General features: G+C 51.3%; 2 protein-coding genes across 2 annotated transcripts in view; one reads left to right on the top strand and one right to left on the bottom strand.

The window, feature by feature from the left end:
- The first annotated feature begins 10,618 nt into the window (after nucleotides 1-10,618).
- Nucleotides 10,619-26,282, top strand: part of LOC149852546 (uncharacterized) — a 41,947-nt gene continuing 26,283 nt past the window's right edge. Inside the window, 5 exon segments of the mRNA XM_090028388.1 lie at nucleotides 10,619-10,815; nucleotides 11,934-12,046; nucleotides 12,408-13,765; nucleotides 25,135-25,188; nucleotides 25,471-25,653. Coding sequence (XP_089884514.1) covers nucleotides 11,989-12,046; nucleotides 12,408-13,765; nucleotides 25,135-25,188; nucleotides 25,471-25,653 — 1,653 coding nt within the window. The 5' untranslated portion in view covers nucleotides 10,619-10,815; nucleotides 11,934-11,988.
- On the bottom strand, nucleotides 13,763-25,774 carry LOC149852547 (uncharacterized). Its single transcript, XM_090030153.1, has 3 exons — nucleotides 25,594-25,774; nucleotides 22,647-23,648; nucleotides 13,763-18,647 (listed from the first exon to the last, which is right to left on the bottom strand). The coding sequence occupies exons 2-3, from the start codon at nucleotides 23,632-23,634 to the stop codon at nucleotides 17,740-17,742; spliced, it is 1,896 nt and encodes a 631-aa protein (XP_089886279.1). The 5' UTR covers nucleotides 23,635-23,648; nucleotides 25,594-25,774; the 3' UTR covers nucleotides 13,763-17,739.

The raw sequence follows: 26,282 nt of genomic DNA, 5'->3' as shown, positions 1-26,282 counted from the left end.
TGGATCGGAGGGCGGGTGGAGTCAAAATCTCAAGAAGCATAGAAAACTGGGGTTGGAAGGGACCTCAGGAGGTCACATCTAGTCCAACCCCCTGCTCAAAGCAGGACCAGCCCCAACTAGATCATCCCAGCCAGGGGTTTGTCAAGCTGGGCCTTAAAAACCTCCAAAGATGGAGATTTCACTGCCTCTCTAGGTAACCTGTTCCAGTGCTTCACCACCCTCCTGGTGAGAGAGTTTTTCATAATATCCGACTTAAATCTTCTTTGCTGCAACTTGAGAACATTTCTCCTTGTTGTCATCTGCCAGCACTAAGAACAGAAGGAATGGGAGGTGCTGAACACTAAAATGGGAAGTGGCTGCTTGTGCTTTGGTGGCCAAGCTTGACACTCCAGCCCATAAGATTATCACCAGGTGAAATGCTGAAGTCACAGTGCATAGGTCTTGCCCTGGGGGTCTCGAGCAGTGGTCTTGGAAATACTAGGCTACCATGGCTTTGATTGGGTTAGGAGGTTAAATGCAGAATGCAGCCCTCAGGGATGGCAGTAGGGCATGCTGGGAGGGAGGAGCAAAAAGGGGGTTTGACCTGCCTTCTCAGGCCACAGCAGGTGTTTGGGTAACTAAAGGACTTGCCTGCCTGCCTTGGCAATATGGCCCATCGGCATCAAATGCATTAGTAACAAGCTTGGAGCTGGAGGGGGGTCTCTCTTACTCTGAGGAGGGAATAAACCTCAGAAGAAGCAGAGAAGAAGAAGAAGAAGAAATTACTTCAGAACCCCTAAGTTTGGAGGGAACGGATGCAGTCCACCCCAGACTCTACCCATGTGGTTCCTAAAACTGCCAAACGGGGACTCTGTGAAGCAATATGGTTTTCCCTGCGGAGGATGGTGGGACAGTATTTTTCTGGCAAAGTGGCTCTCAACCATTCTGGACTCAAGGCACTCCTCAGTAAATGCCAGCTCTGAGCTTTCAATCATTTTTAACTATGGACAAAATAGTGGAGCATGGCATTCACCCCATCTGGCAATACCATGCTGACCCTTGGCTGGAAAACCCTAGTGCAAGGATCATATCTGACCCCAGCCTTCCCAGGATACAAATTTTTTTTTTTTTTCTGTTTTTTTGCACTGGTCCTGGAAGCACTGCAATACCAGGTCAATGCATGGAGTGGATGGAGCACGCTCCAGTTCCACCACCCAATACCAGAAAGAATCTGCTCAATATAGACCTCCTTATATCGTGTCAAAGGAAATAGCCAGGCTCAGGGACAGCATGTGAGAACTAACAAACAGATGTTGCCTTTGCTACTAGAAAGTGTCACAGACAGATGTAGAGAGACGGTCTGAGAAGGACAGGAGAGGGAGAAATGGGGATGGCCGGATGTATATATAAAGTGGTGCAAATGGAAGCTGGTAGGTGGTAGGGCTGAAGTATTGTTGCCACCACTGATCATCCAGGAAATGTATGAAGCAAGGCATTTTTTTATGATATCTTTTATTGGACCAGCCGTATAGCTGAAAGACATGTTGAGTGAGTTTTCAGGCACACACTGCCCTTGAAAGAGAGAGAGAGAGAAAAATGGAAACTGTGATTTTTGTGAGGCTTATAATTTGGCCAAATTTTGGACATTTTCATTGGGATGGTAGAAGATCCTGACACCAGAATGACCTCACCCCTTCAGGTCTCATGTCCCAGCTCCAAAGCACGGAGGCACAAGGCCATCTCATGGAAACAATTGCATTATTTTATCTTTTTTAGCATGGGAAAACAATGTGTTTTCCTAATCTTATTCTCAGAAGTGGCTGAACTGCTGCAGCTGACACTTTCCAGTACAATTCAGCCTTGAGCCACACACCCAAGGGGTGGGAAATTTTAGCCCAAGAGTTTAAGTCTGGCAAAGTTATAAGCAACTACAAACAGGATCTTGTAATGAGAAGTGTCATGCTACCTTGACTATAGGCATTACTCCTTGAATTGCCTGTAAAGGACCTCCAGCTGCAGTCTCCAGCCATGGTCAGTCATTTTGCATAGGCTGTAAATTTTGCTGTGGAAATAGTCCAAACATTATTCCCACGCATTTTTGCTCTTTTGTGAACCATCTCCAATTAAAATCCTGTCTGTGAACAGAGCCCTTTCTCCCTCGAATCCCAAGGTCCACAGAATTGATGAGTACTCCAAACCTCACCATACTGCTCTGAAGAAAGTGGGCAACAATGCTTGGCACCCAGCAGCTTAGCTGTGAGAGGTGAAGGATTAAGTTGCCACAAGAGCTCAACATCCAACAAATGGAGTTCTTTTGGTGGGGAGCAACAACCACTTATACTAGAGACTGAATGGGACCTGTGCTCCTTTGGGAAACTGGGCTGTAAAATTGGCTTCCCCAAACCAATAGATATCAAATAAGTATGCAGAGCCTTTGGGAAGAGAGCTCAGTAGTCCTGATGCCCAAAATCCTCCTGTAAGCGCTCGTCTTGTTATAATAGACCAAGGTTGTGTCATTAAAGGATAAATGGGTTTCAAAGTAATGTGTGGGTTCTGCCTTGACAGTGTCTCTTTAAAACTGGGTGACTGGGATTTTGGTCTTGTGACTCAAAGAAACACACTATGGTGAAGAAGCGAGCCTGTAAAAAAGCCCTCTCAATGAGCATGTCTATGCTGAACAATGCAGTGCCATGTCAAGATAGCCAAGCTAGCTCAGGGACTGGAAACTATATAGCTGCATTAACATGTCACTCTTTCCAGACTAGTTTACCCTGCTGAAAACTAGTGACTGTCAGATCACATTTGCCCGATGTCAAAACAAGTTTCCATTAATTGCTGACCTTGCTGGCTCCAGTTGGGTATCTGAAGACAGAGCCGTGGTCTCTCCTGTGCCAGGTACAGAGTCTCGATCCAGAGCCTGGCAGGGAAGTGGGCTGGCCGAAAGGCCCATAGATGCCTACCTTGACTCGGGCAAGGTCTTTGGACCTTGGGTACTGGTCTGAGCAGGGAGCTTGCTTGGTGGTTAACCACAGTTGTAAGGCTGTGTTGGGGTAATTGATCTGAACATCGTAGCTGGAATCATGGCTTTTCAGAAGACGAGCTGGAAGAAGAGCCAAGGGACTTTCTTCACCTCCATTCTGGACCTTGGCTGAAGTTGGCTCCACATTAGACCTTTGTTTTGGGCTATAAGCTGCAGCAGGCCACGTCCTACGTTTCTGAACTAGGGCACTGGCTGAGGGAGGTCCTGGTCTGATTGTGGCCCTTACCTCAGCAGAACATTTTTTACAGTTGCTTTTCTTCTTTGGACCATACTGCTTGCTACTGAGGTATTTAAATTCTGCCAATCCCAGTGGAAGCACAAAAGACTGTGCTTACACCAATACTAAAACCAGTTCAGTTAGAGAGACTTTGGCATTCACTGTACCACCAGAAAAAGACCTCTAAGGAGTGCCTTGAAACACCCATAGCAAGGAGAATAATGCCAAGAGCTCATGAGCCAGCACCTGAGCTGCTGCACTTCTAAAGGGGCTTTGGGAAGGCAGCTGCCTTCTGCAAGACAGAAAACTATGCACAGTTATGCAAGTACCTTCACACCTAACTGTGATGAGTCTGATAGCAAGGGATCAACCTACTGGTGCTGCTGCCATTTACTAAAGCTGAGCTTCAAATAAACCGAGTATTCGGCAGGGCATTGTGTTATCATGTCAGGGGCCTCCAACCCAAGCCCCAATGGCCTTCGGATGCCACCTCAGAAATTAAACAAACTGCAAAACTGCCCAAGGGTTCTGCCAAATCATTATATTTGAGAGGCGTGTCACAAGACAGCAAAAGTGTAAAAGGTATTTGCTCAGGGAGGTAGCTTCAGAGTTCATGAAAGTGCCCATAAAGTCAGAGCGGTTGACCTTGTATTGATGGCCTTCTTGTTAGCTCAGCACTGCTTCTGACACATTTGTAAGTCCTTTTATTATCCCCTCCCAGTCGTAGTATTAAGTAAGCACTAAAGTTGGTTGAAACAAGTTTAACCGTCAATACCGTTACCATTTTGCAGAGTTTAAAACAGACCCATTTTCCATTGTTTTGTGACATCATGTAAAAGTTTATTATGGATGCCAGATTCATAGATGCCAGGGTCAGAAGGGACCTCAGTACATCATCGAGTCCCAACCCCCTGATAAGTTGCTATTTTTTTTGTCTTAATTTTCTATTTGCATGCTAAAAACATTTTTCCTCTGCTAATCCAAAATTTTTAACAAAGATATAAAAATGATCCCAGTAGAAGGTCATAGAAAATTTCCCAAAAACTGGAAGTTTGAGATTATGCTCATAATTTTGGTGAAGCTTGTTATTTTTGCAAACATTCGTTTGTGAGAAAAGCATTGGGCTATTCTACACAATGTAACACTTCTCAAAAAGAGAAACACATTTGTAAATGTGTGTGTATTTTTTCATTTTTGAAGCTGGTCACCTTCTTTGTAGGTTCAAATCTCCACAAAGGAAGGATCTGAGTATAAAAAATAGATCTGGTATAAAATCAAAACAGTAGGGCATTGTTTAGGTCAAGCTAGGTAGGAATTTATTTTTCTATTCTACAAGAATATTTGACATTTCACAATTCTTATTTGTGGGCCAGAACTTGAAACCTTGCTAATTTCCATGATTTCCTAGCAAGGTCTATTCAAAGTGGTTTTGATTTTAGGTTTACTGTTCATCAAAGGTATCAAACTTCTTTTGTCCCTGGGCTGGATCCAGAACACAGGGCTGTGTTAATGGGGCAAATGGTCAGGGAACCATTGGTGTTAACACAGCACTTGCTTGCCCATCACCACCAAAACAAGTTCACATTAAGGCTCCATATCCCAGAAGTCGGCAGTGGGCTGTACCCCCCCACTCACTCTGCCCCCAAATTTTAGACCCCTTCAGAAGCCCTGTGGTCCTGGTAACATGGCATTTTGGTTGAAATATAGATAAATTTTAAATCTGGGGGTGGTAATAAAATGATCTTTTTGGTTCATGAATGGACAAGAGACTAGCACTCAAGGGGGTGAGAGTCATCCATGCAGTCTGGAGTGTCCAAGCAAGGGACCTCAGATAAGGGTTAAGTGAGGGGGGGAACTCTGGGGAGAGGGTTTGTCAGGGTCCTTCAGGCCACTGATCTTGCCCTAAAAATGCAGATGGCACTGAAGCAGTTTGGCAATCTCAGCTGGCAGAAAGGCACCTGAGAGATAAGGAGCAGAGTGATGGGGCCCGGAGGTGGCGAGTGGAGCTGAGAGAGCATGGAAATCGCTTCAAGGCAGCATGTGGAGCTGAGAAGGCCACTTCAAGGCAGCCAGAAGAACTGAGTCAATAAAGAAGCTGCTTTTGAGGTAAAGAGCAGAGCCAAGGCAATCGGGAAGTCAAACGATATGACCATAACGGTGCCTTCTGGGCTTAAACCCCATGCAATCTAGCAAACTGTTTTCTTTTGACATGGGTCCCTGAGTGGGAATGACCCCAAACTTTGGGGTGGTCTGTACTTAGGCAGAAGACTCACCTCGTCCATTCTGGCTGGATCGGTAAATGCTGCCCATGCTGACCCGGGCCTGGCTAGCACCCAAGTTGTCTGGGATCACTCGTGGTGCCTCTGGGTTCCTCACGGGCAGGTAGGGCTCAGGCCTCGGGACCCCGTAGGGATCCAAGGGCCGGAAAGGTGGCTGGGGCTCCACATTGCGAGGTGGGACATGCGGCTCTGCTGGGACATTTCCGTAAGGTGGGTAGAGCCCAAATCGTGGGTCAGACCCATACCCAGGGCCAGCCCCCACAGGGGACCCTGGGTTGACCTGTAAGTTGTCCGTAGCAGAGATTCCCTGTCCTGTTGGCTGTTGGTTCTGTGCAGCTGAATAAGAGTCCTGGAAGACTTGTTCGAAGGTGGTGCCGGTGTCATGGTACAAGCTGTGGGAGTACCTCTGATCCAGTCCATTGGAGGGCTGGGGTTGGGGTTGGGGTTGGGGTTGGGGCTGGTGGGGCACTTGGACACCTCACTTTGCTGTGTATGCATAAGAGGTCTTGGCAGGTGGGGGTACAAGGGAGTGTTCAGTGGGACTGTCCTACTGCCTCCAGACACCACTGCTGGGAACCAAAGAAGATATTAGCCCTTTGCTGGCTATAGATATGTTAGGGACACCCTACAACAGTGGTTCACCACTGATTATCTTTGGGGCCACACACTTCCCTCTTGCTGCGAGCAGCACTCAGAGGCACTTGGCTTTCCTAGCTACCTGTTCCTTCAGGTTGTAGGCAATCGTTGGTCCTCTGCATCATGATGTATGCATAAGAGGTCTTGGCAGGTGCTTGATAAGTCCACTTGTACTGGAGTCCTGTGACCGCCACACCAAGACCTTTAACGCGTACACCTAGGCAAGAGTATGCAGGAGTGGAGGTTGCCCAAGACCTACCACTGTGCCTTTAAACCATTGAGACATAATCCAAAGGCCAGACCAAGTCCAGATGCTCAGTGCCTCGGTGGTTGTAACTTCTGCCAGAGAACAACAGATAAGAACTGCTGCTGACTGACCAATGCCGCAGTGAGGGGTTTTTCTGTCAGGGGATGTCCCCTAGCCCTTATATTCAGGAATGAAAACATAGCTCCAAATTCGCCTGTTATTTTGGGGCAGTCCTAAGCACTGGTAGCGATGGAAAGGAAGTGGATAGTTCACTGTGGGTGCATGTACACATGCACTTTAATGGGCATTACGCTATTTTAATGAGCATTAAAGTGTCACTAAAAAAGCCATGGGAACTTTTATGCATGCTTTAATTACAGCATCAAGTCTGCTCCAACATGCGATAATTACAGCACGTTGGAGCAGCCTCCATGCTTGTGTACAGGTACCCTGTACTTTTTAGCAAATGCACATTAAAATAATTTTATTATAATATGCAATAAATAATAAAATTTGCATTCAATGTCACTTAAAAACCCTGCTGTTTAGTTAATGCACATTAAGGCACACTAATGTGCATTTTCCTAGTATCTCATAATAGAGAGCGCCGAGACACAAGTGCCAAGGCTGCTTCAATGCTCTGGGATTCCAGCACATCGAAGCAGACTCGAATCATCAAGTCTGCTGGAACATGGCAATTGCTGCACTCCAGCAGCCTCCTGCACTTGAACTAAAGCCTGTTGAAAGCTTTAGTTCAAACACCCCCACCACCATTTTCAACCGGAGGGATGCTGATACAGATGAAGCAGCGGCGCTTTAATTAGACAGGCTTTCGGATCTGTTCTAATTAAAGTGCATCCCCACCCCACCCCACCTCCAAAGCACATGCAAAAGTGCCTGGAGGTACTAGATTTAATGCGGATTAACTAAAGCATGTTGATGCATGTGTAGATGCTCCCTTTGTGCTGCAGTTCAGCACGGGGCTAAAGGCCTTATGCTAGCAACACAACAAAGTGAGGTGCTCTGTACAGGAGAATAACGTGGCCTAGTAATGGGGCATGGAAATTTACACCTCTTAGAGACTAGTTCAAAGCCAGACCTGGGCAGGAAAAATTCAATGCTTAAGTGAGGAGTTGGTGGATCTCCACAATTGGCAGGAATTAGCCCGCTTGTTGGGATGCCTAGTGGAGTGATAGAGAACAAGCTTGCAGGGGCCACCGTGATCTCCCAACATCAAGTGGCCCTGTTCGTACTATATGATCTGTCAGCTGCCTGCAGTGCTTTTGTTCACTAGAGGCTCTTATTGCCTCAGCTGAAGAGTACAGCAGGAGTCAGCAAGGCTGAATGGCCCCACTCCCTCCTTGTCAAGGGCTGCCCGAGGCAGGTTGTGGTCCCTGTAGACTTCCACGGGGGATCTGTTTTGCCCCTGGAGCTCCAGCTTCTGCCTTTTGGTCTCTAGATGGAGCTGGAAGTGTTGGATTTACCCTGCAAAACTCTTTGTGGCTTAGGACCTTCCTGTTTGAGAGTGATCGCTCTGCCTGCACCACAACTGCCACTACAGTGAGTGGAAAAGCCCAAGTAGACCCTCTTTGTCATACATGCGGCGTGGCTGTTGGCAGAAAGCTCTCCGCAGAGGACCCTCCACTTTCTAATTCGCTTTGCTTTTTGACCCAGGTCCGCTGACTAGAGAGCGTGCTGCTGGCATGTGGGAGCCAGGATGTTGTATGGATCTGGCTTAATTTCTGCTTGGCTGGTTGGAAGTCTGGGGCACAGCAGAAGCTGCTGCTTTTATCTTGTCTGCGGCTGTAGGTCTAATTCCTGGAAAAGGCCCCTCGAGCCTGGGTGCTTTTTGAATATACATCACCAAGTTAAAGAAACAAGAGCAGTTGCTATCATTGATACTACACTGTCAAGCAGAGGATATAGGTGAGGTCCTAGCTTTGTTTTCTAGGTGCTGTCAAAGCACAGAGTGGAAAAAGTGCCTATCCCAAAGAGCTAACCATCTTGATAGATAAAAGATAGGAAAGGGAAGATTGTTGTGACTTGAGCAACATCAAAAATTACCTCCTTCCTGGGTCCCTCCTCTCTCCATGGGCCTCCTTTTTCTCCCTTACAAGTAGCTTTTCCAAAAGAGCTGCCAGCTGCTTCCTTTGCACATGGACTACCCTCTGCCCTTTTCTCTTTCCTTTACTGTCAGGAGTGAGCCCCCTCCCCAGGGATCATGAGCATGGAGAAAAGGGGCATCAGCAAATACAAGCTGAGCTGGGGGAGGAAATGGAAGCCGCCTATGGCCCTTTTTGCCTGCTGCATTTCAAAGGTGAAAAAAGGTAATGAAAATAAGAGGAGAACCTCAGTGAGGTTAGAAGATGAGAGTCACAGACCTCTGGCAGGGGAAGAAACAAGTCAGTCCTACCTATGCCACCCTGTCAGGGGCTACAGCATTAGACCCTCCAACCCACGCTTTGGTGCGACAGCCAGGCTGGTTTTACATGTCCCCAGCAACTGGGCATCTCCCAAGGAGACTGTGCTGGAGCCTAATGTACTTCTCTGCCTCTGCCCCTAGTGATGCCAGCCCTCAGCTGGTGTTTACGCCTCCGAAACTGTTCTCTTCTCTCCCTGTTTCGCCCCCATCTCTGCAGGTCCATGTTTGCTAGAAGCGGGGCCTCCAGATTTCTGTGTGGACCACTGGAGGTCACCACACACCTCCATAAAACTACAGAAGATGCGGTAAGGTAGAGATGTCAAACAAGCCCCCAGAGCCCATCCACCCCCCTAGTTCTGCCCCTGGGTCTGAGCAGACCCATGCGGGACAGGGCACGGCACCCACCAGACCAGCCCCACAGGCCAGGCCCACGCACAGGACCCTGTGTGATGCAGTCTGGTTGGGGACACAAAGTGCAGATCCCAGGTTGAGGTGCACAGTCTGGCTGGACTGTGCTCCATGAGCACAGCTGGCCTTGCGGGGGGGCGACGTGGGCAACCGCCCAGGGTGCTATGGTCAGGGGTGCCACACACACACATAGGCACTGTGAGTGGTATGTGGCAGTGCTGGCCTGGGGTGTTGCTCAAGGCCCGGCAGGACGCGAGGACGGTGGGGGCAGTGTGTTTCAGCAGTGCAGGCCGGGGCAGGCTGCCCTGGATTCTGTGCATGGGGGTGCCAGCAGCACCTCTCGCACCCAGGGGAGGCAGGGCAGGACAGTGCATGCAGGTAGCCTGGCTAGGGTGGTAGACCGCATTGGGGAGCATGGGTGGGCTCCGGCTGAGTCTCACCTGTGCATGGCTGGTTGAGTGTTGAGCCCTGGAGGAGCCCTGTGGTGGCCACAGGGTACCAGACCCTCATGCAGGCACTTGCTGGCTGGTCATCACAGACTCTTGCTCCCCTCCACTTTGGCTACAGGGTCATAGCAGGTGGTGATCCTGGCCTCAGACAGATGCTCTGCCCAGCTCCTGGGCCTGCAAATGGAGCCCTCTGCAGCAGGGCAATAGCGCTGGTGACTTGGGAGTGGGGGGCTCCAAAGTACAAGTTCCCCCAAAGTGCCACGTTCCTTAATGCCGTCTCTGCTCATGAGTGTCCTGCTCTGGCATGGAGCTGCACATGGCACCTGCTCCATCCAGGTCAGGACCCACGCTGCACATGGTACCTTCCAGAGCTGCGTACAGCACAGGTCCTGGAGCCTGCGCCACATGTGGCATGATTTCTGGAGCGGGCAATGCATGTAGCACTGTGCGGCCAGGGTGTCTACCACGTGCTGCATGCCCCCTGCTTCAGCCAGGCTGGGATCTGTGCTGTGCACCCCCACCAGACTGCGCCGCGGAGGTGACGGTTCTGGGCACTGCGGGATCCGCACCAGGTGCGGCACAGGCCCCAGACTGGTTGGAGCAGGCGCTGGATCCAGTCTGTTGGGCGGGGTGGGATCCGTGGGCCCGATCCAGCCTGCGGACTGGCCCTGAGGTGCCCATCCGGCTCACAGGGCTGGTCGAGTTTGACACGCATGAGTCAGTTCCTACATGTGAGTGTGAAGGTAGAAAAGGTTTGGGCTCGGAGAGACACTGCCCACCTCCCTGCAGCCACAACAGGCAAGTAACAGTTCAAACACTGAATTTAAGAACCTGCGCCCGCGTGGGCGGGCGATTCGGCAGCCGGCGCCGCCAGAGGGCTCTGGCTACCGCGGGGTGGGGGAAGGCAGCTCCTGCTCCCTCCCTGCCTCTGCCTGGCGCAGGGGAGGTTGAGCTTCCTGGGTCAGATGCTGCAGCAGCTGAGAGCTGGGGACTGAGCTGCTGCTGCTTTGCTGAGCAGGGGCTGTGCTGGGAGAGCCCTTCATTAAAGCCCCTCGGTGCCCAGCCCAGGGGGACGAACCCCGGTGTCTGGAGCCAGCCCTCTGGCGCCGGCCCGGACGGCTCCTGAGCCAGCCTCCAGGTAACGGGGACAGACCTGGGGGAAGACCTGGGGACGGGCACCGCTTCCCCTCCGCATCCATCTCTGCTCCCCGGGGCTGCGGGTCCCAGAGCTGCTGCCCTCGCTGGCACCCAGGGGCTGTCGCTGCCAGAGACACTGGCAGCAGCTGATCCAGCTAGGGGAGCACAGCCCCCCTGACCAGGGCAGTGATGGAGAGTCCTTGACCCAGGCGGCTGAAAAATGCCCCAGGAGAAATACATGGGGCAAGAGTCCTGTGACTCCCAGGAACCGACCCTCCTCCTTCCTCTTCCCCGTGCAAAAGGGACTTGGAACAGCTCCTTGTATCTCTAGCGCTTTGGGTAGGGAAGGGTGCTGGGTCCCAGGTCCCAGCCTCCTGGACCTGCTGCCTCTGCTGCAGGGACTCACCTTTCTGAGGTCGTGCTTCTCCTGCAGCTGCAGCAGCCCCACCATGTAGGATTGCTGCAGTGAGCAGGGCTTTGGCAGGCGTGGTTTGCATCCCAGCTGCCCAGTGTAGTGCTATAGGAGCTTATTCAATACAGAGCCCATATACATATGTAGGCAAGCACTCATAAGCTTCTGCAAGGGTCTTTTTACCCTTTTACCAAACTTAAAAGCTCTGTGCGTGTGTATATTCTTACATTTCCTACAGCAACTCCTGCAGAACTTTGCCAAGCGCCCGAAGAAAATTCCCATCATCCATTCAGTTGAAACCTTGCCCCAGCTGCAGAAAGCTGGTTGTGTTACCACTGGCTTGTGGGAGGGCAATTCACCAGGTGGCACCACTTGAGGGCTCTGGCTATTGCTCAGTGGGGGAAGATAGCTCAGGGACTGAGCAGGCAGGCAAATAGACTGGTCACTGATGGTTATTTGGCCACCTAAACCACATTTGTAGCTGGTCTAATGGCCTGATTCCAGCCTATGCTAGCTCCCTCGCTCTGAGTGCCGTTGAGGGGGCTGCACTCTTCTATGCAGCAGAATAGTTGATTTCCAGGAATAAAGGGCAGTGTATATATGACCCAAGAAGATGAGTTTAAAGTTCTGGAATATTCTGTGTAATTTATGCTCAGTAAATATACAAACCCTGGTCTGGTCTGGTCTGGTCTTTCTCCCTTGAACAGGAGTTCCAGCGCTCAAGGCTAAAGCTAGCTCCCTGCTGAAAGCAGAGGAAGAGCCATGGGTCCTGGGTCCCCAGGGGTCCAAGGAGCAGAGAGTCCAAGAAGCATCGTTGTAGGTGAGGAATCGTTCAACCAGCTCAGAAAACTTCCAGGGCCCCGCAGGCTTCTTTAGTCCTGTCTGTCTTGGCTTGTTCGCTGTTGTTCCTTGCGTGTGCTGGGTGTTCACGACAGACATTACTTGCAGCTTCTTACCCATCCTAGCTGATATCTTGCCACTGACCCCTCCCTTTGTGGTAAGGAGTTTTCCCCTTAAAAGCCTTCTTTTCTGAGGAACTCAGGTCCTGTTTGTCAATTCTACCTCAAGGATTTTTAGTTCGGTTTTAATTCTGTGAAAAACCCTTTTCCTTTCCCTTCTGAGTTTACCTTTCCCCCCACACACAGTCAAGGACTCCTGTCTGGATTCTCTCTCTGTCCCAGCAGGTGACAGGGCCGTCGGTGAGACTAAGGAGGATAATCATCAGAAGAAGGATTGTGAGTATGTGGAACCAGCTGGGACAGTACTCAGACGAGCTGAAAGGGGCGCTGAGCAGAGAGAAGCTTGTGGGAACAAGAGTGGATCTCAGATGCCAAATGGAGCACCCCCCAGCAAGAGAGGCAGCAGGTCCCCTGCTCAAGGGGGGCAAGGAGCGAATAACCCTGAAGCACTTACCCTGCAGAAGAACCCCAGTGAAATGAGATCAAACCTGTGCAGTGAGTGTGGGAAAAGCTTTCTCTGGAGATCAAGGCTGATTGCTCATCAGCGGTTCCACACTGGAGAGAAACCCTACAAGTGTCATGACTGTGGGCAGAGCTTCAACAAGAGCTCTGCCCTGACTGTGCACCAGAGGATCCACACGGGCGAGAAGCCGTTCAAGTGCCCCGACTGCGGGAAGAGCTTTAATCGGAGTTCAAACCTCATCCAGCATCAGAGGATCCATGTGGAGGAGAAGCCCTACAAGTGTCAGGACTGTGAGAAAAGCTTTAACGACAGCCGGCACCTTGTCCGGCACCAGAGATCCCACTCTGGAGACAAGCCATACCAGTGCACGGACTGTGGGAAGAGCTTCAGCCAGAAGTCGGATCTCAGCAGACACCGAGGAACCCACCTTGGGGAGAAACCTTTCAAATGTGCTGACTGTGAGAAGAGCTTCAGCCAGAGCTCCGATCTCATCCGACACCAGAAAACCCACGCAGGAGAGAAGGCCTACCAGTGCCTTGACTGTGGGAAAATCTTCAGCCGAAGCTTGAACCTCATCACCCACCAGCGCATCCACATGGGAGACAAACCCTATCGCTGTCCCAACTGTGGGAAGACCTTCAGTCAGGAAATAGATCTCATGAGACACAGAGGAACCCACCTTGGGGAGAAACCTTTCAAATGTGCTGACTGCGAGAAGAGCTTCGGCCAGAGCTCCGACCTCATCCGACACCAGAGAACCCACTCAGGAGAAAAGCCCTACCAGTGCCCCGACTGCGGGAAAATCTTCAGCCAGAGCTCAAACCTCACCACCCACCAGCGCATCCATACAGCAGACAAGCCCTACCCGTGCCTTGACTGTGGGAAGAGCTTCAGTCAGAAATCTGATCTCATCCGGCACCAGCTCAGCCATTCACAAGAGAAGCCCTACAAGTGCCCTGACTGCGGGAAGAGCTTCAGCCGGAGCTCAAACCTCACCACCCACCAGCGCATCCACACGGGAGACAAACCCTACCACTGCGCTAACTGCGGGAAGAGCTTTGCGTACAACTCAGTTCTCATTAGACACCAGAGAATTCATCTAGGGTAGAAAATGGTGGTGCGTCTACCCAGGAGGGAAGGCTGCGCCGTTTCAGACAAACATGGTTAGAGGCCTGGATGGAAGTGATGCACTTTGGAAGTCAGAGCTGGTCGTGCAGATGGCGGTGGGGCTGAGTCAGGAATAAAGATTGTTTGTGCCCTTGTAATCTGTAAACTCTCCATCTCACAAGGCTTGTCCCTGTCCTCTGGGGTGTAAATATATGGCATCAGTCTAATGGCTTTGTAGAACTTCCCGGGAGGATGTGTGGCTTCTCATCTGGGGACCCAGGGTCTGCTGTCAGTGAACAAGATAACTGAACGTAGCAATGGAGAGCCACCTCTTACAGTAGTGGGACCTGGTGGAAAAGGAGGAAATAAAGAGGTATAAATCTTAAGTGAGCAACATAGGCAAATGCCCTGGCCCCTTGAGTACCTAAAAACACTGGTATTTCCATATTTCCCTCACCTTTCCCCTACTAACTCATACCATGCATCACTGATTAGTAAGAAACACTGACTGTTCACAAAGAAGTGCCTCAGTCCTCAGCGTCAAAAGCTGCTCAGCTGCTGGTCCCAGCGGTGGTGTAAGAGCAAGGGGCAATGCGGCTGGGCAGAATGCTTCTGAAGAGGCCTGGGCTAGGCGGCCCTACCCTGGCACGGTCACTCCGGGCAGGAGAGAGGGCTGGAGCGGCAGTGTGCAGGGGCCTTGTAATAGTGCCACTCTGACTGGGGCATCAGGTTCACTTGGCACCTCTCTCGCTCTCTGATAAAATACCTAACTTCAGAGCTTTTTTTGCTGAGCCTTTTGCACCCCTCCCTCTGAGGGAAAGATCCTGGCCACTGATTGCTTCAAAGAGCTCAGATGTACTTGTGAGAGCGTGTCAAAACCCAGGGAAAAATTGTGGAGCATTTTGAAAATAGAACAAATATTTAATTTTTCCCTTTTTTGGATTTTTCTTGTGAGCTTTTTGAATAGAAAAAGATCAAAATCCTAAAACCTTCCTTTTTCTTCTCATTGCACAATGTGAAATGACAAACAGGAAGAGGTGATGAAAAACAGTGTTACAATGATCTCTCCCCATGAACAGTTATGGCATTTATTATGCACGAAAGTGCTTTATTTGAAAAATCCCCCCTCTCGATAACCACAAGCAACTCTGAAGAGGAAACTGAAGCTAAGTATGTCCCTGCAATAAAATTTTGAGGGTAGGTAGTTGTTTCCCTGAGCAGTCTTTGTTGCCAGGCTGATTCCCCTTACTTGATGTGCCCTATGACATATTACAGGGTGTTGGTGCTTTAGGCCCAGTGTCTTATAACTGTGTGTGAGGGTCTGAAGTGATGACTGGGGGGGCTCCATGGGTAAATGAGTACCTGTGAACAGAGGGACTGAAATAAGTGGCTTGGGAGACCTCTTCCAGTCCAATGTTTCTTTCATATGAGAGGTCCCAGCTTAGAGGACTGCACACACTGCCCTCACATCACAAAGGAAACCTTGGAGTCAGAAGTTTACAGTTATCTTGTTTTTTTATTACTTTTGACATGGGAAAGACTAGCTCAGTGTCCCCCTCATTTGCTGCAATTTCCCTGCACAGTATCATCCTCTCCAGCCCCTTAGATTGTATGCTTGCTACCCAGTCTGCCTTCTTTCAGCTCTCGCCCTCTCTGCTTCCTTTCCCCATCCTAGTTCTTTGGTGGAAATGTTGCCTTTCCCACCTTGCGACCCTGAAGCCCATCTGCATCATAGCAGACCATTCAAGAGTGACACCATGAAAACATGTGTTACCTCCTTGCTCCTGCTCTGTTTGCATCCAATGTCACAAAACATACCAGCATTGTAGAGCACCACTGTGCATGCACCAACAGTGCAGAAGGGACCCCAAGCTCCTACCTCCTGTAGCAGTGCTCAGCTCACTGAGCCACAATGCTTCTGACTGTCCCTCTCCTGGCCCCACATATCTTCCCCTCCTGCCTGCCCAGTGGGCCAGCTTCAACCGGAAGGGGGTTGGGGGGATGAGGGGAGATGGTACTTTGGGCAATGCCTAGCTTATGGCTTAGTGGTTACAGCACTTTGCTAGGAAGCAGAAGCAGGTTGAAACCTCCTCTGGCTGGGCAGGGCCTGCAGCCTGGGCAGGTGCTTTACTGCTGGGTTTTTGCTAGACTGGGCTGTTTCCTCCTCCACCACAAATTCCCAGAAAGTCCTGTTCCACCAGTGGCGGAAATAGGATCTCAAATCTGTGGGAGTGCTGAATACAGCATTTACAAAGTGAAGCCAGTAGTAACTAGATGTGTAAAAATGAAATAGCTTATGCCCTGGGAATGCCCCCGAATGGATGCTTTTATCCTCATGTTTTACAAAGACATTAAATGCAGCCTTTTGGGTTTTACATGAACCATTCAGAAACAGCCTTGGATTCTCTACAGTAGAGCAGGTTGCAAATGTTCCAGCTGGTGTGTTTCCATGACAAATGTTGACTTGGCTGAATCAAAACTTTTCAGGGGGATGCAGCAATTTCATCAGAAATCTTTACAAGAAATTTTTAAAATATTTTATTTCAACCTTATTGTTCCATTGCTGTGCTCTGCTCTGTTAGCCAACATGAAAAGAAAACAACCATAGCAAAATACAATGTTTGAATAAAATCAAAATGAGATCTTTGTGAAAATTTTATTTTGTGAAAAATTTGGAGAAGTCTACATTATGTCCTGGTTTATGACAAAGGAACATTTAAAAAATGAAGTTTCTGATACTATAAGAATTCAGATTTTAATCCAACTCTCCTCTTTAGAAAGGTGCAATGTAATCAATTGTCTTCCTGTTCTGGTTAGAAATAGTTGAAACTAAACCTAAGGGCCAGATAATTTCAGCTGATGCAGCTAAAAGGCATCTTATCTTGCCATTTTCTGCTACAGATCTCACCAGTTTTAATTGCAATGGACCCACAGGAAAAGTGAGGCCAGTGTGTTTTACCCCTTTTTTCTACTTCATGTTTGTAAGAAGGTCAACAATAACATGAGCAAAAAAACTGATGAGGTTATTTGATCCAGCTAGGGTGCCACAGAGCAATGACCTTCAGTCAAATAGTTTGTTTGACATTTACCCACTTGTTTTTTTAACATTGTGCTGTAGACTCTGCCAAGAGACTCTTGATAGTCACCTCCATGCCCTTTGCCGGCAGCTGCTGCCCCCCTGTCCACCCATTCACCCACCCACCAATGTATCTGCTTCAGTTTGCTGCACCAGTGAGTGAGGTTGCAAGAAGGTCCTTGACCTAACAATGCTCTGGGAATGGGGAGAGTACAAGTACTTTGGAGAAACCCATGGAAAGCAAGTGCCCTTAATACCACTGCTGCACAGATTTCAGCCTGGGGCTGCCTGCAAGGATGACCAGCCAGAGAGACAAAAGGACACTAGCAGGACTGGCTAACAAAAGGGTCAGGTATGTCCACTGCTGCTTGGGTACCAAACAGGCCATGTGCCTCTACTCCAAGGAACTTGGTGCAACTGGTGAAGGATGCCAGCATGAAGCCTATTGTTGAGAGGTCAACCTTAGGTAGGAAGCTGATGATAGCTATGTCAGCATCCTGGAGAAGATAGGGTAAAAAAGTATGGAAAAGAGCAACATTTTGGATCATAAAAGCCAGTTTCAAGTCATACTTTTAGGATATGTCTAGATGGGACAATAGACCAAAATAACGGTCCTAGGATAACTGCTCTACTGGATCTGTTCTAGCATAATTTTCAGGAAGATCACCTTTGAATCCACATCCGGAGTTAATCTGGACTTAACTTTTGCTTACTCTAGAATACTTTCACTGCCTGCACAATCAGGTCAACTGATGTAAGCTAGAGTGTGGACAGGGCCTGATGGACTTCAGCTAAGCAGAAATACACCTGGTTCAGACCATGTTCATGCAGGGTCAGGCCCAAGGTCAGGGTCACTCCTTAGTTAAAGGGACACAGAGAGGCCTGTATGCCATATAGGCTGGAGTGCCTCACCGAGAACAATCCCTAGGCTTCATCCCTCCCTCCAGGGGTAAGTTGAAAGGTCTCCCCCCAAGGTGGGTCCTCCGGTGGGCAAAAAGGTTGGACTTCTGGATGAAGCCCTTCCCGCAGTCGGGGCACACGTAGGGCTTCTCGCCTGTGTGGATGCGCTGATGCCGGCTCAGGTTGGAGCTCTGTGGGAAGCTCTTCCCGCAGTCGGGGCACTTGTAGGGGTTCTCGTCCGTGTGGGTGCGCTGGTGGGAGGCCAGGCTGGAGCTGTAGCGGAAGCGCTTCCCGCAGTCAGGGCAGGCATAGGGCCGCCCTTCCAGGTGGGTGCGTTCGTGCGAGACGAGGCTGGCAATCTGGATGAAGCCCTTGCCACACTCAGGGCACTTGTAGGGGCGCTCGCCCGTGTGGATGCGCTGGTGGGTCATGAGGTTAGAGCTCTGGCTGAAGCTCTTCCCGCAGTCGGGGCAGGGGTAGGGCTTCTCCCCGCCGTGCGTGCGCTGGTGCCGGATCAGGTTGGAGCTCTGGCTGAAGGCCTTCCCGCAGCACGCGCATTTGTAGGGCTGCTGCCCCGTGTGTGCGCGCTGGTGTGTGATAAGCGTGGAGCTCCGGTTGAAGCTCTTCCCACAGTCAGGGCAGATGAAGGGCTTGTCCCCTGTGTGCGCCAGCTGGTGGTGCAGGAAGCCCGAGCTGTTTTTGAAGCACTTGGTGCAGTCGGGGCATTTGTAGGGTCTCTCCCCCGTGTGCACGCGCTGGTGAATCACCAGGTTCAGGCTGCGGCTGAATCTCTTCCCACACTCGTCGCACTTGTACGGCTTCTCCCGGGTGCTGTTGTGGCTCCTTTGGTGCACGCTGAGGGCCGAGCTGCAGGGGAAGCTCTGGCCACACTTTCCGCACGTGGCCGCTTGCTCCTCTGAGGCCTTTCTCTGCTGGGCAGATTCACTGAGGCTCTTCACCCCTCTTCGCCCTCGAGTGGATGTATCCCATCTCCCCTCCTCTCTCTTTCCTTTGTACTGACTCTGACAGGTTTCGCTCAGGTCAGGGCTTTGGGAACTGTCTTTACCTCTTTGCAAAACCATCCTGTGCAGTTCCACATGCTCCAAACCTCCCTGCTGGGGATTGTCTTCCTTGTTCTCACTCACTATCCCATCACCTGCTGGGGCAGAGAGAGGATCCAGCAGGAGTCAGAGGTTAACCTTTGAGAAGAAAACTAACTGAAAAGCCTCCTAGTTGCAAAGGAGGAAATCAGGCTGCAGATCTCTCTTTCTCCAGTCCCCGTGGTCCAGGACCAGAAAAGCAGTGCTGCATGGGGGGCACAGACAGACTTCTGGAGATGTGCGTGGAGGGTGAAGAGCATGCCTGGCTGGGGTGGGAGCTCTGTGGGGATGATGTGAGAGGTCTGGGGTCCATCCCAGCCATAGGAGCAGAACAGCAGGATCTTGAGTAGAGGGCAGACAGAGTGGGGGAGCAAAGCAGAGGACTGAGAGGGCTCAGTTGCCAGAGGTCATGGCTGGAACAGTGCTATGAGGAGCAGGACCCTGTGTGGCAGCGAGGGCAGCAGCTCTGGGACTCACAGACCCCCGGGGAGCAGAGATGGGTGCAGAGGAGCTGTCCGTGCAGAGTCCCTGTGCTACCTGCCCCAGCGCTTCCCCCCAGTGTCTCTCTCCATTATCTGGAGCCTCCAGCTCGGGAGCTGGTGTCAGCAGAGCCTGGGACTGCCCTGGGGACTGGTTCCAGCCACCAGAGAAAGCCCCCACTTGGGCTGAGCACTGAGGGGTGTTGATGAAGGACTCCCCACAGCACAGACTGGGGCAGCCTCAGCTGCTCAGCCTGGGATCACAATGGAGGAGGCAGCAGCAGCATCTAAAGCAGGACGCTCAACATCCTGAGCAGACAGCGGAAAGAGCTGCCTCCGCTCTACCAGCTGCAGCCAGAGCCCTCTAGTGTCGGTGGGCACCATCCCATTGCTCCTTTCCTTGCTGCAATCACTCCCACCAGCAGCAGCTTGGTACCTCTCATCGCAGCACAGGCCCCCAGGCATCCCTGCAGGCAGGGTAGCAAGTCTTTCTCTGCTTTGGACCCCCTGGCCTGTAACTGGTCCCACGTTCCCTCCCAGCCTCCATCCACCCCATGCCCTGGGGTAATCTACTCCCTTACCCTTGCTGCCAACTTGGCTCTTCGTCTAAGAGTTGACATTTGTCGTGACAGCCAAAGCATTAAAAAAGGAGCTGAGACTTCAGCCTTCTCTGCCTCATCCTTTATTAGCTTCCACAGTATACAACTCAGTCCTTTTGAAGGTGGTCCATGAGGAAACAGAGGGGAAGATATGTGGGGCTGGGAGGAGAGAAACACTCAGAAGGGCTGTGGGTCAGCAAGGGTCCCCTCCCAGGGTCCCCTCCACACTGCTCTCGGTCTGAGGTGTGCCTGTTGGTGCACACACAGGGTTGCTCTAACCACAGTCATGCTACATTTTGTGACATTTGGTGTACGCAGAGGAGTGGGTGGGAGGTATGTGCTTTCATGGTGTCACTCTAAAATAGCCTCATGTGATGCAGACAGGTCTCAGGGTCACAAGGCAGGAGAAACAACATGCCCCCAAAAGAACGTGAATGGGCCCTCTCTCCAGCAGAGGAAAGGGAGCAGGGAGGGAGAGAGCTGAAGGGAAGCAGAAATGGATAGGAAGGGTACGCTGAAGGGGCTGGAAAGGATGATGCCACACAGGGAAATCAGAGCAAGTTGGCAGGAGGCTGAGCTTGTCTCTCTCCTGTCAAAGGCATGAAAAAAATTGTGAATGTCTGACTCAGAAGCTTCGTTTGTGGCTTAAGAGTAGCTTGTGCCATCCTCTACCCTGGGTCCTTCCCATGAAAAATCATGGGTCCGGAAGGGGCCTCCTGGGCCGCTCAGGACAGTCCCTCTGTTCAGCGGTAATCCCAAGGAATTACCTATGGGGAAACCCGAGGCAAACCCAATCGATCTCCAAAATCGCCACTTCCAACCCTCACACACAATTATAAGGTCCAGTACCCAATACGCCAACACCACTCTATAATATGCCATAGGTGAAAGCAGGGGAAAGGAGAGACTGCCAATGCCCTGCTGCTGCAGGGACAGAGAAGTCATTCGTCATTATACATTCAGAAGATACTAGGAAATGGTCTGCCTGATGCTACAACAGAAGGGAAAAAATCCTCACAGCCCTTGACAATCTGACTTAGGGGGGATTCCTTCCACACGCCCGTTCTGGCAATCAGGAGGCCCTGAGCAGAAGAGCAAGATCCTTTGGCTTGGAGCCTCGGAGTTGCTGAGCATTGCCGGGGCTCGCAAGCAGCGCGCACAAAGCAAGATTTCGGAAAATCTGACCCGTTGATCATGAGCCCTGAGTGACTAGATTTCCCTGAGGAGTCCTGAGGGATGTGCTGGGGATATCAAGTAAAGACAGCTGGTGTGACAAAAAGGACAAATGGGGGGGAGAGGGGCGGAGGGGCAGGGGTTAGCATGGGAGAAGACAAGCAGCCTCAAAATCTTATTGCAGCAGCATGTTTGGCTTCAGCTTTCTCTTCAGACAGTTACTTTTGGTTATTGTGAGAGGGCATTTCTCAAACAAAACAAGTTTTAATTGAAAATAAATGCCGTATCAATTGGGGGGGGCGTGTTTTTCATCAACACTTCCTGTTTGTTGTTTCAAACTTTTAAGAAAAAAATTGGACTTCCTAGAATTTTTCCTTTTAACTTCTGAAAAGTTTGCAAGACAATACAACACCCCTCCCCCCGGAAAAATAAAACTTTCTTTTTTTATTTTAATTTTCAAAATGTTTCACAATTTTCCTTCCAGTTTTGACCCACTCTCATAAGTGCATCTGAGCTCTTGACATCAGGGCCTTTTTCCCAGAGGAAGGGGCACAAAAGGCTCAGAAGAGATAGCTCTGAAGTTAGATAGCTTCACAGAGAAAGAAAGACCAAGAGAGATCCCACATTATCCTGAAGCCCCAGTCAGAGCGGCACCACCTGATGCCAACACAAGGCCCCAGTACACCGCCACTCTGGATCTCTCTTCTGCTTGGAGTGACCCTGCCAGGACAGGGCCAGCCATCCCAGCTCTCTTCAGAAGCATGTTGCCCAGCCGCATGCCCCTGGCTCTTTCACCACCACAGAGATGAGGAGCGTAGCAGCTTCTGACACTGAAGTCTGAGGCACTTCATCTGCGGTCATGATCCGTCAGCATTTCTCACTAGTCATTGATGTGGCAGGAATTAGTGGGGTGATGGAGATAAGTCCGTTGGGCACAATAGGTGGCTTTAGGAGCCCACAGGGGCATAGCATTTGTTTAATGGTGTTCCTCTCTCATCCATTCTACCATTTCCTTTTCAATCTGCCCCTCCTACATCCTCCTTTTTCAGCACCTTTATAGAAAGTGATCAGCCTACATTGCCAGTGTGGGTGACTTGACTCTCTCATCTGTCTACCAGCCCTTCCAGATGCCTCTCGCTAAGGTAACAGGTCATTCTCCATTCCTGTGTTAAGTTCTCTTGCCGTCAGAGCAGAGGCACTGGGCCCCCGGGTGAGAAAATACACGTCCTCTGGCAGAATAACTGACTTTTTCTCTGCAAGGGAAGCCCTTACCATTAGACTCACATCTTATGTTCACACCCCAAACACAATCCCCTTGTGCCAGAATAAATAGACAAGCTTTTAGAGATGGAGGTTTACAGATTACAAAGGCACCAATGTTCTTTATTCCTGGCCCAGTCCCACGGCCATCTCAGCGACCAGCGGGAACCTACAGCCATCGCAGCGACCGTGCTGGAACCCTAACTTCCAGCCTGCGTCACTCCAGTGCAACCTTCAAACCACATTTAACTGAATGGGGCAACCCCAGAAGTGCTGTCAGGTAGAAGCACCACTGTTTTCTAACGTAAGTGGATGCTCTGGTGTCTAATCAGTGCTGAGCTGCGAGCAAAGCTCTTCTCACACTCAGAGCATTTGAAAGGTTTCTCCTTGAGGTGGGTTCCTCTGTGTCTGCTCAGATCTGATTTCTGACTGAAGCTTTTCCCACAGTCCAGGCAGCAGTAGGGTTTGTCTCCCGTGTGGATGCGCTGGTGGGTGGTGAGGTTTGAGCTCTGGCTGAAGATTTTCCCACAGTCGGGGCACTTGTAGGGCTTTTCTCCTGAGTGGCTGAGCTGGTGTCGGATGAGATCAGAGCTCTGGCTGAAGCCCTTTCCACAGTCAGCGCATTTAAAAGGTTTCTCCCCAAGGTGAGTTCCTCGGTGTCTCGTGAGATCCGATTTCTGGCTGAAGCTCTTCCCACAGTCCGTGCACTGGTATGGCTTGTCTCCAGAGTGGGATCTCTGGTGCCGGACAAGGTGCCGGCTGTCGTTAAAGCTTTTCTCACAGTCCTGACACTTGTAGGGCGTCTCCTCTGTGTGGATCCTTTGGTGTTGGATGAGGTTTGAACTCTGAGTGAAGCTCTTCCCGCAGTCGGGGCACTTGAACGGCTTCTCGCCCGTGTGGATCCTCTGGTGTACGGTCAGGGCAGAGCTCTCATTGAAGCTCTGCCCACAGTCATGACATTTATAGGGTTTCTCTCCGGTGTGGAGTCGCTGATGTGTAATAAGCCTTGATCTCCAGCGGAAGCTTTTCCCACACTCGCTGCACAGGTTTGGTCTCGTCCCACTCGGGTTCCTCCGCAAAGTAAATGCTTCAAAATTATTCACTCCTTCTCCCCTGCGAGCAGGGAGGCTGCTGCCTCTTTTGCTGCAGTTTGCTCCATTTGGCATCAGTGGCTCACTCTCATTTCCACAAGCTTCTCCCTGCCCAGGACTCTGAGCAATGTCTTCTTTAGCTCTTCCCAATACTGTCCCACGTGGTTCCTGCTGAGCGTCCTCCTCCTCACTCTTACTCATGGCCTTGGCACCTGCTGGAACCAAAGGAGAATGGTGAGAGGAGTCTCTGGCTGTGTGCAGGGGGGAACCGCAGAAGAAAGGGAAGAAAATGGGTTTGTGGTAAAATTAAAACAGTCCAAAAAACCCTGAGCTAGAGTTCATAAACAAGACCTGGGTTCCTGAAAAAAGAGCCTTTGAGGGGAAAACGTCTTACCTATGCACACGCAGGCCACGTTCATACGAGTGCGGCCGTGGGGTATGCGACACTCCCACATGGGAATTCCACCCATGCAAAAAAAAAGCAGTGGCGCACATGGGAGTAGCACGTGGCACTCAAAGCTGGAGCTACACTCCAGCTGCCAGCCAGGTTCGGAGCAGCAGGATCACCATGGCTGCAGTCCCAGGAGGCCCTTAGGACCCCAGGTAAGGCCACTGGCCCTCAGGACCCTAGTGCTGGCCCCAGCCTCCCCTACCGCACCTGGGGTAATCTGCCACGCATCGGAGGGTGCATGGCACAGGCATTCCCTAGGGACAACTAGTGGTGGCACAAGGTGTCCCACTGCTAGTTGTCCCTAGGGAACCAAACGTCCGCGCTCACGAGGACGCAGCCACAGAGATGGGCCAGTGGCCAGATATCAATTAGGATGAGTAAGAATCCAGGAGCGATGTCTACCATGAACACCCAACACACACAGGTAACAACAGCGAACAAGCCAAAACAGGCAGAGCTAGAGGAGCCCATGGGACCTTGGAAAGTTTCTGAATTGTTTGAACAACTCCTCATCTATAGGGATGCTTTTTGGGCTTTCTGCTCCTTGGACCCCTGGAGACCCAGCACCCATGGCTCCTCCTCTCCTTACAGCCAGGTTACGTCAGCTTTGGGTACTGGAACAGGGAAGAAAGACGAGACCAGACCAGGGTTTGATACATATTTGCTGAGCATGAATTACACAGACTGTTTCAGGACATTCAGCTCATCTTTTGGGTCACACTGCACTGCCCTTTATTTTTGGAAATCACCTGTTGTACGGCACTAACACAGGTGTGGCTCCCTCAATGGCACCCCCCAGTGGGGGAGTCAGCACAGGCTGGAATCATGCCCCTAGACCTGCTAAACATGGTTCAGGTGACATTGCCAAAGGCCATCAGTGCCCAGTCTATCTGCCTTCTCAGTCCCTGAGCATCACGAATGAATGGAAATGAGCTGGTGTTAGACAAACATTTTTCTGCAGCTGGTTTGCACTGAATGTACAGAGGGATGTTTCTGTGCATGCTTGGCAAGGTTATAAATGTACTGGGGGTCACCAAGCGATTCCTGTAGGAAATGCAAGAATATCCACATGCCCAGGGAAGTGAATACATTTGGTAGAAGGGTAAAATGATGCTTGCAACAGCTTATGAATTCATGCCTACATATGCATATGAGCTCTGTAGCAAATATGCATATGGTTTCCTATGAAGCAGCACTACACTGGGCAGCTGGGATGCAAACCACGCCTGCCAAAGCCCTGCTCACTGCAGCAATCCTACATGGTGGGGCTGCTGCAGCTGCAGGAGAAGCACGACCTCAGAAAGGTGAGTCCCTGCAGCAGAGGCAGCAGGTCCAGGAGGCTGGGACCTGGGACCCAGCACCCTTCCCTACCCAAAGCGCTAGAGATACAAGGAGCTGTTCCAAGTCCCTTTTGCACGGGGAAGAGGAAGGAGGAGGGTCGGTTCCTGGGAGTCACAGGACTCTTGCCCCATGTATTTCTCCTGGGGCATTTTTCAGCCGCCTGGGTCAAGGACTCTCCATCACTGCCCTGGTCAGGGGGGCTGTGCTCCCCTAGCTGGATCAGCTGCTGCCAGTGTCTCTGGCAGCGACAGCCCCTGGGTGCCAGCGAGGGCAGCAGCTCTGGGACCCGCAGCCCCGGGGAGCAGAGATGGATGCGGAGGGGAAGCGGTGCCCGTCCCCAGGTCTTCCCCCAGGTCTGTCCCCGTTACCTGGAGGCTGGCTCAGGAGCCGTCCGGGCCGGCGCCAGAGGGCTGGCTCCAGACACCGGGGTTCGTCCCCCTGGGCTGGGCACCGAGGGGCTTTAATGAAGGGCTCTCCCAGCACAGCCCCTGCTCAGCAAAGCAGCAGCAGCTCAGTCCCCAGCTCTCAGCTGCTGCAGCATCTGACCCAGGAAGCTCAACCTCCCCTGCGCCAGGCAGAGGCAGGGAGGGAGCAGGAGCTGCCTTCCCCCACCCCGCGGTAGCCAGAGCCCTCTGGCGGCGCCGGCTGCCGAATCGCCCGCCCACGCGGGCGCAGGTTCACGGCTCGGGAAAGATTTGGCTCCTTCCTGCCCCGAGCAAATGAACGGCAGGCAGAGTCCTGCACACACGTGCCCCTCCCCCCCGCCAGGGCTCTGTGCTGCCTGCCTGCCCTCTCCCCGGCCAGCTGCAGCGCCTCTTTGTTTTTGATCTGGTCATCAAATGGCAGCTCCTTTTCCACAGAGCTGGGAAGGCTGGAGAGAGAGAGATCGTGTGTGTGTGGCCTCGCTCATCCCCTCCGGCTGCCTTGCCTGCCTGCCGCATAAAGATGTCAATAGCTTCAGGCCTTGCAGTGTCACTCATTGCACCTGCCTTGAAGGGGTCTCCTTCCCTGGGGGCCCGACCGCGTGCATGTAGCTATATCTTTGCTCTTCCTCTCG

This window comes from Crocodylus siamensis, chromosome 15 (genome assembly GCF_052110815.1).
Source record: "Crocodylus siamensis isolate JL-2025a chromosome 15, ASM5211081v1, whole genome shotgun sequence".
Lineage (NCBI taxonomy): Eukaryota > Metazoa > Chordata > Crocodylia > Crocodylidae > Crocodylus > Crocodylus siamensis.
Note: the sequence above shows the minus strand (reverse complement) of the source record. Positions and strands in the feature narration are given on the sequence as shown.

Coding starts and splice junctions, on each gene's coding strand:
- LOC149852547 (XM_090030153.1), bottom strand. CDS start 23,634: ATGAGTAAGAGTGAGGAGGAGGACGCTCAGCAGGAACCACGTGGGACA. Junction 18,648..22,646: donor ACACCAGAGCATCCACTTAC/GTTAGAAAACAG, acceptor GAAAGGCCTCAG/AGGAGCAAGCGGCCACGTGC.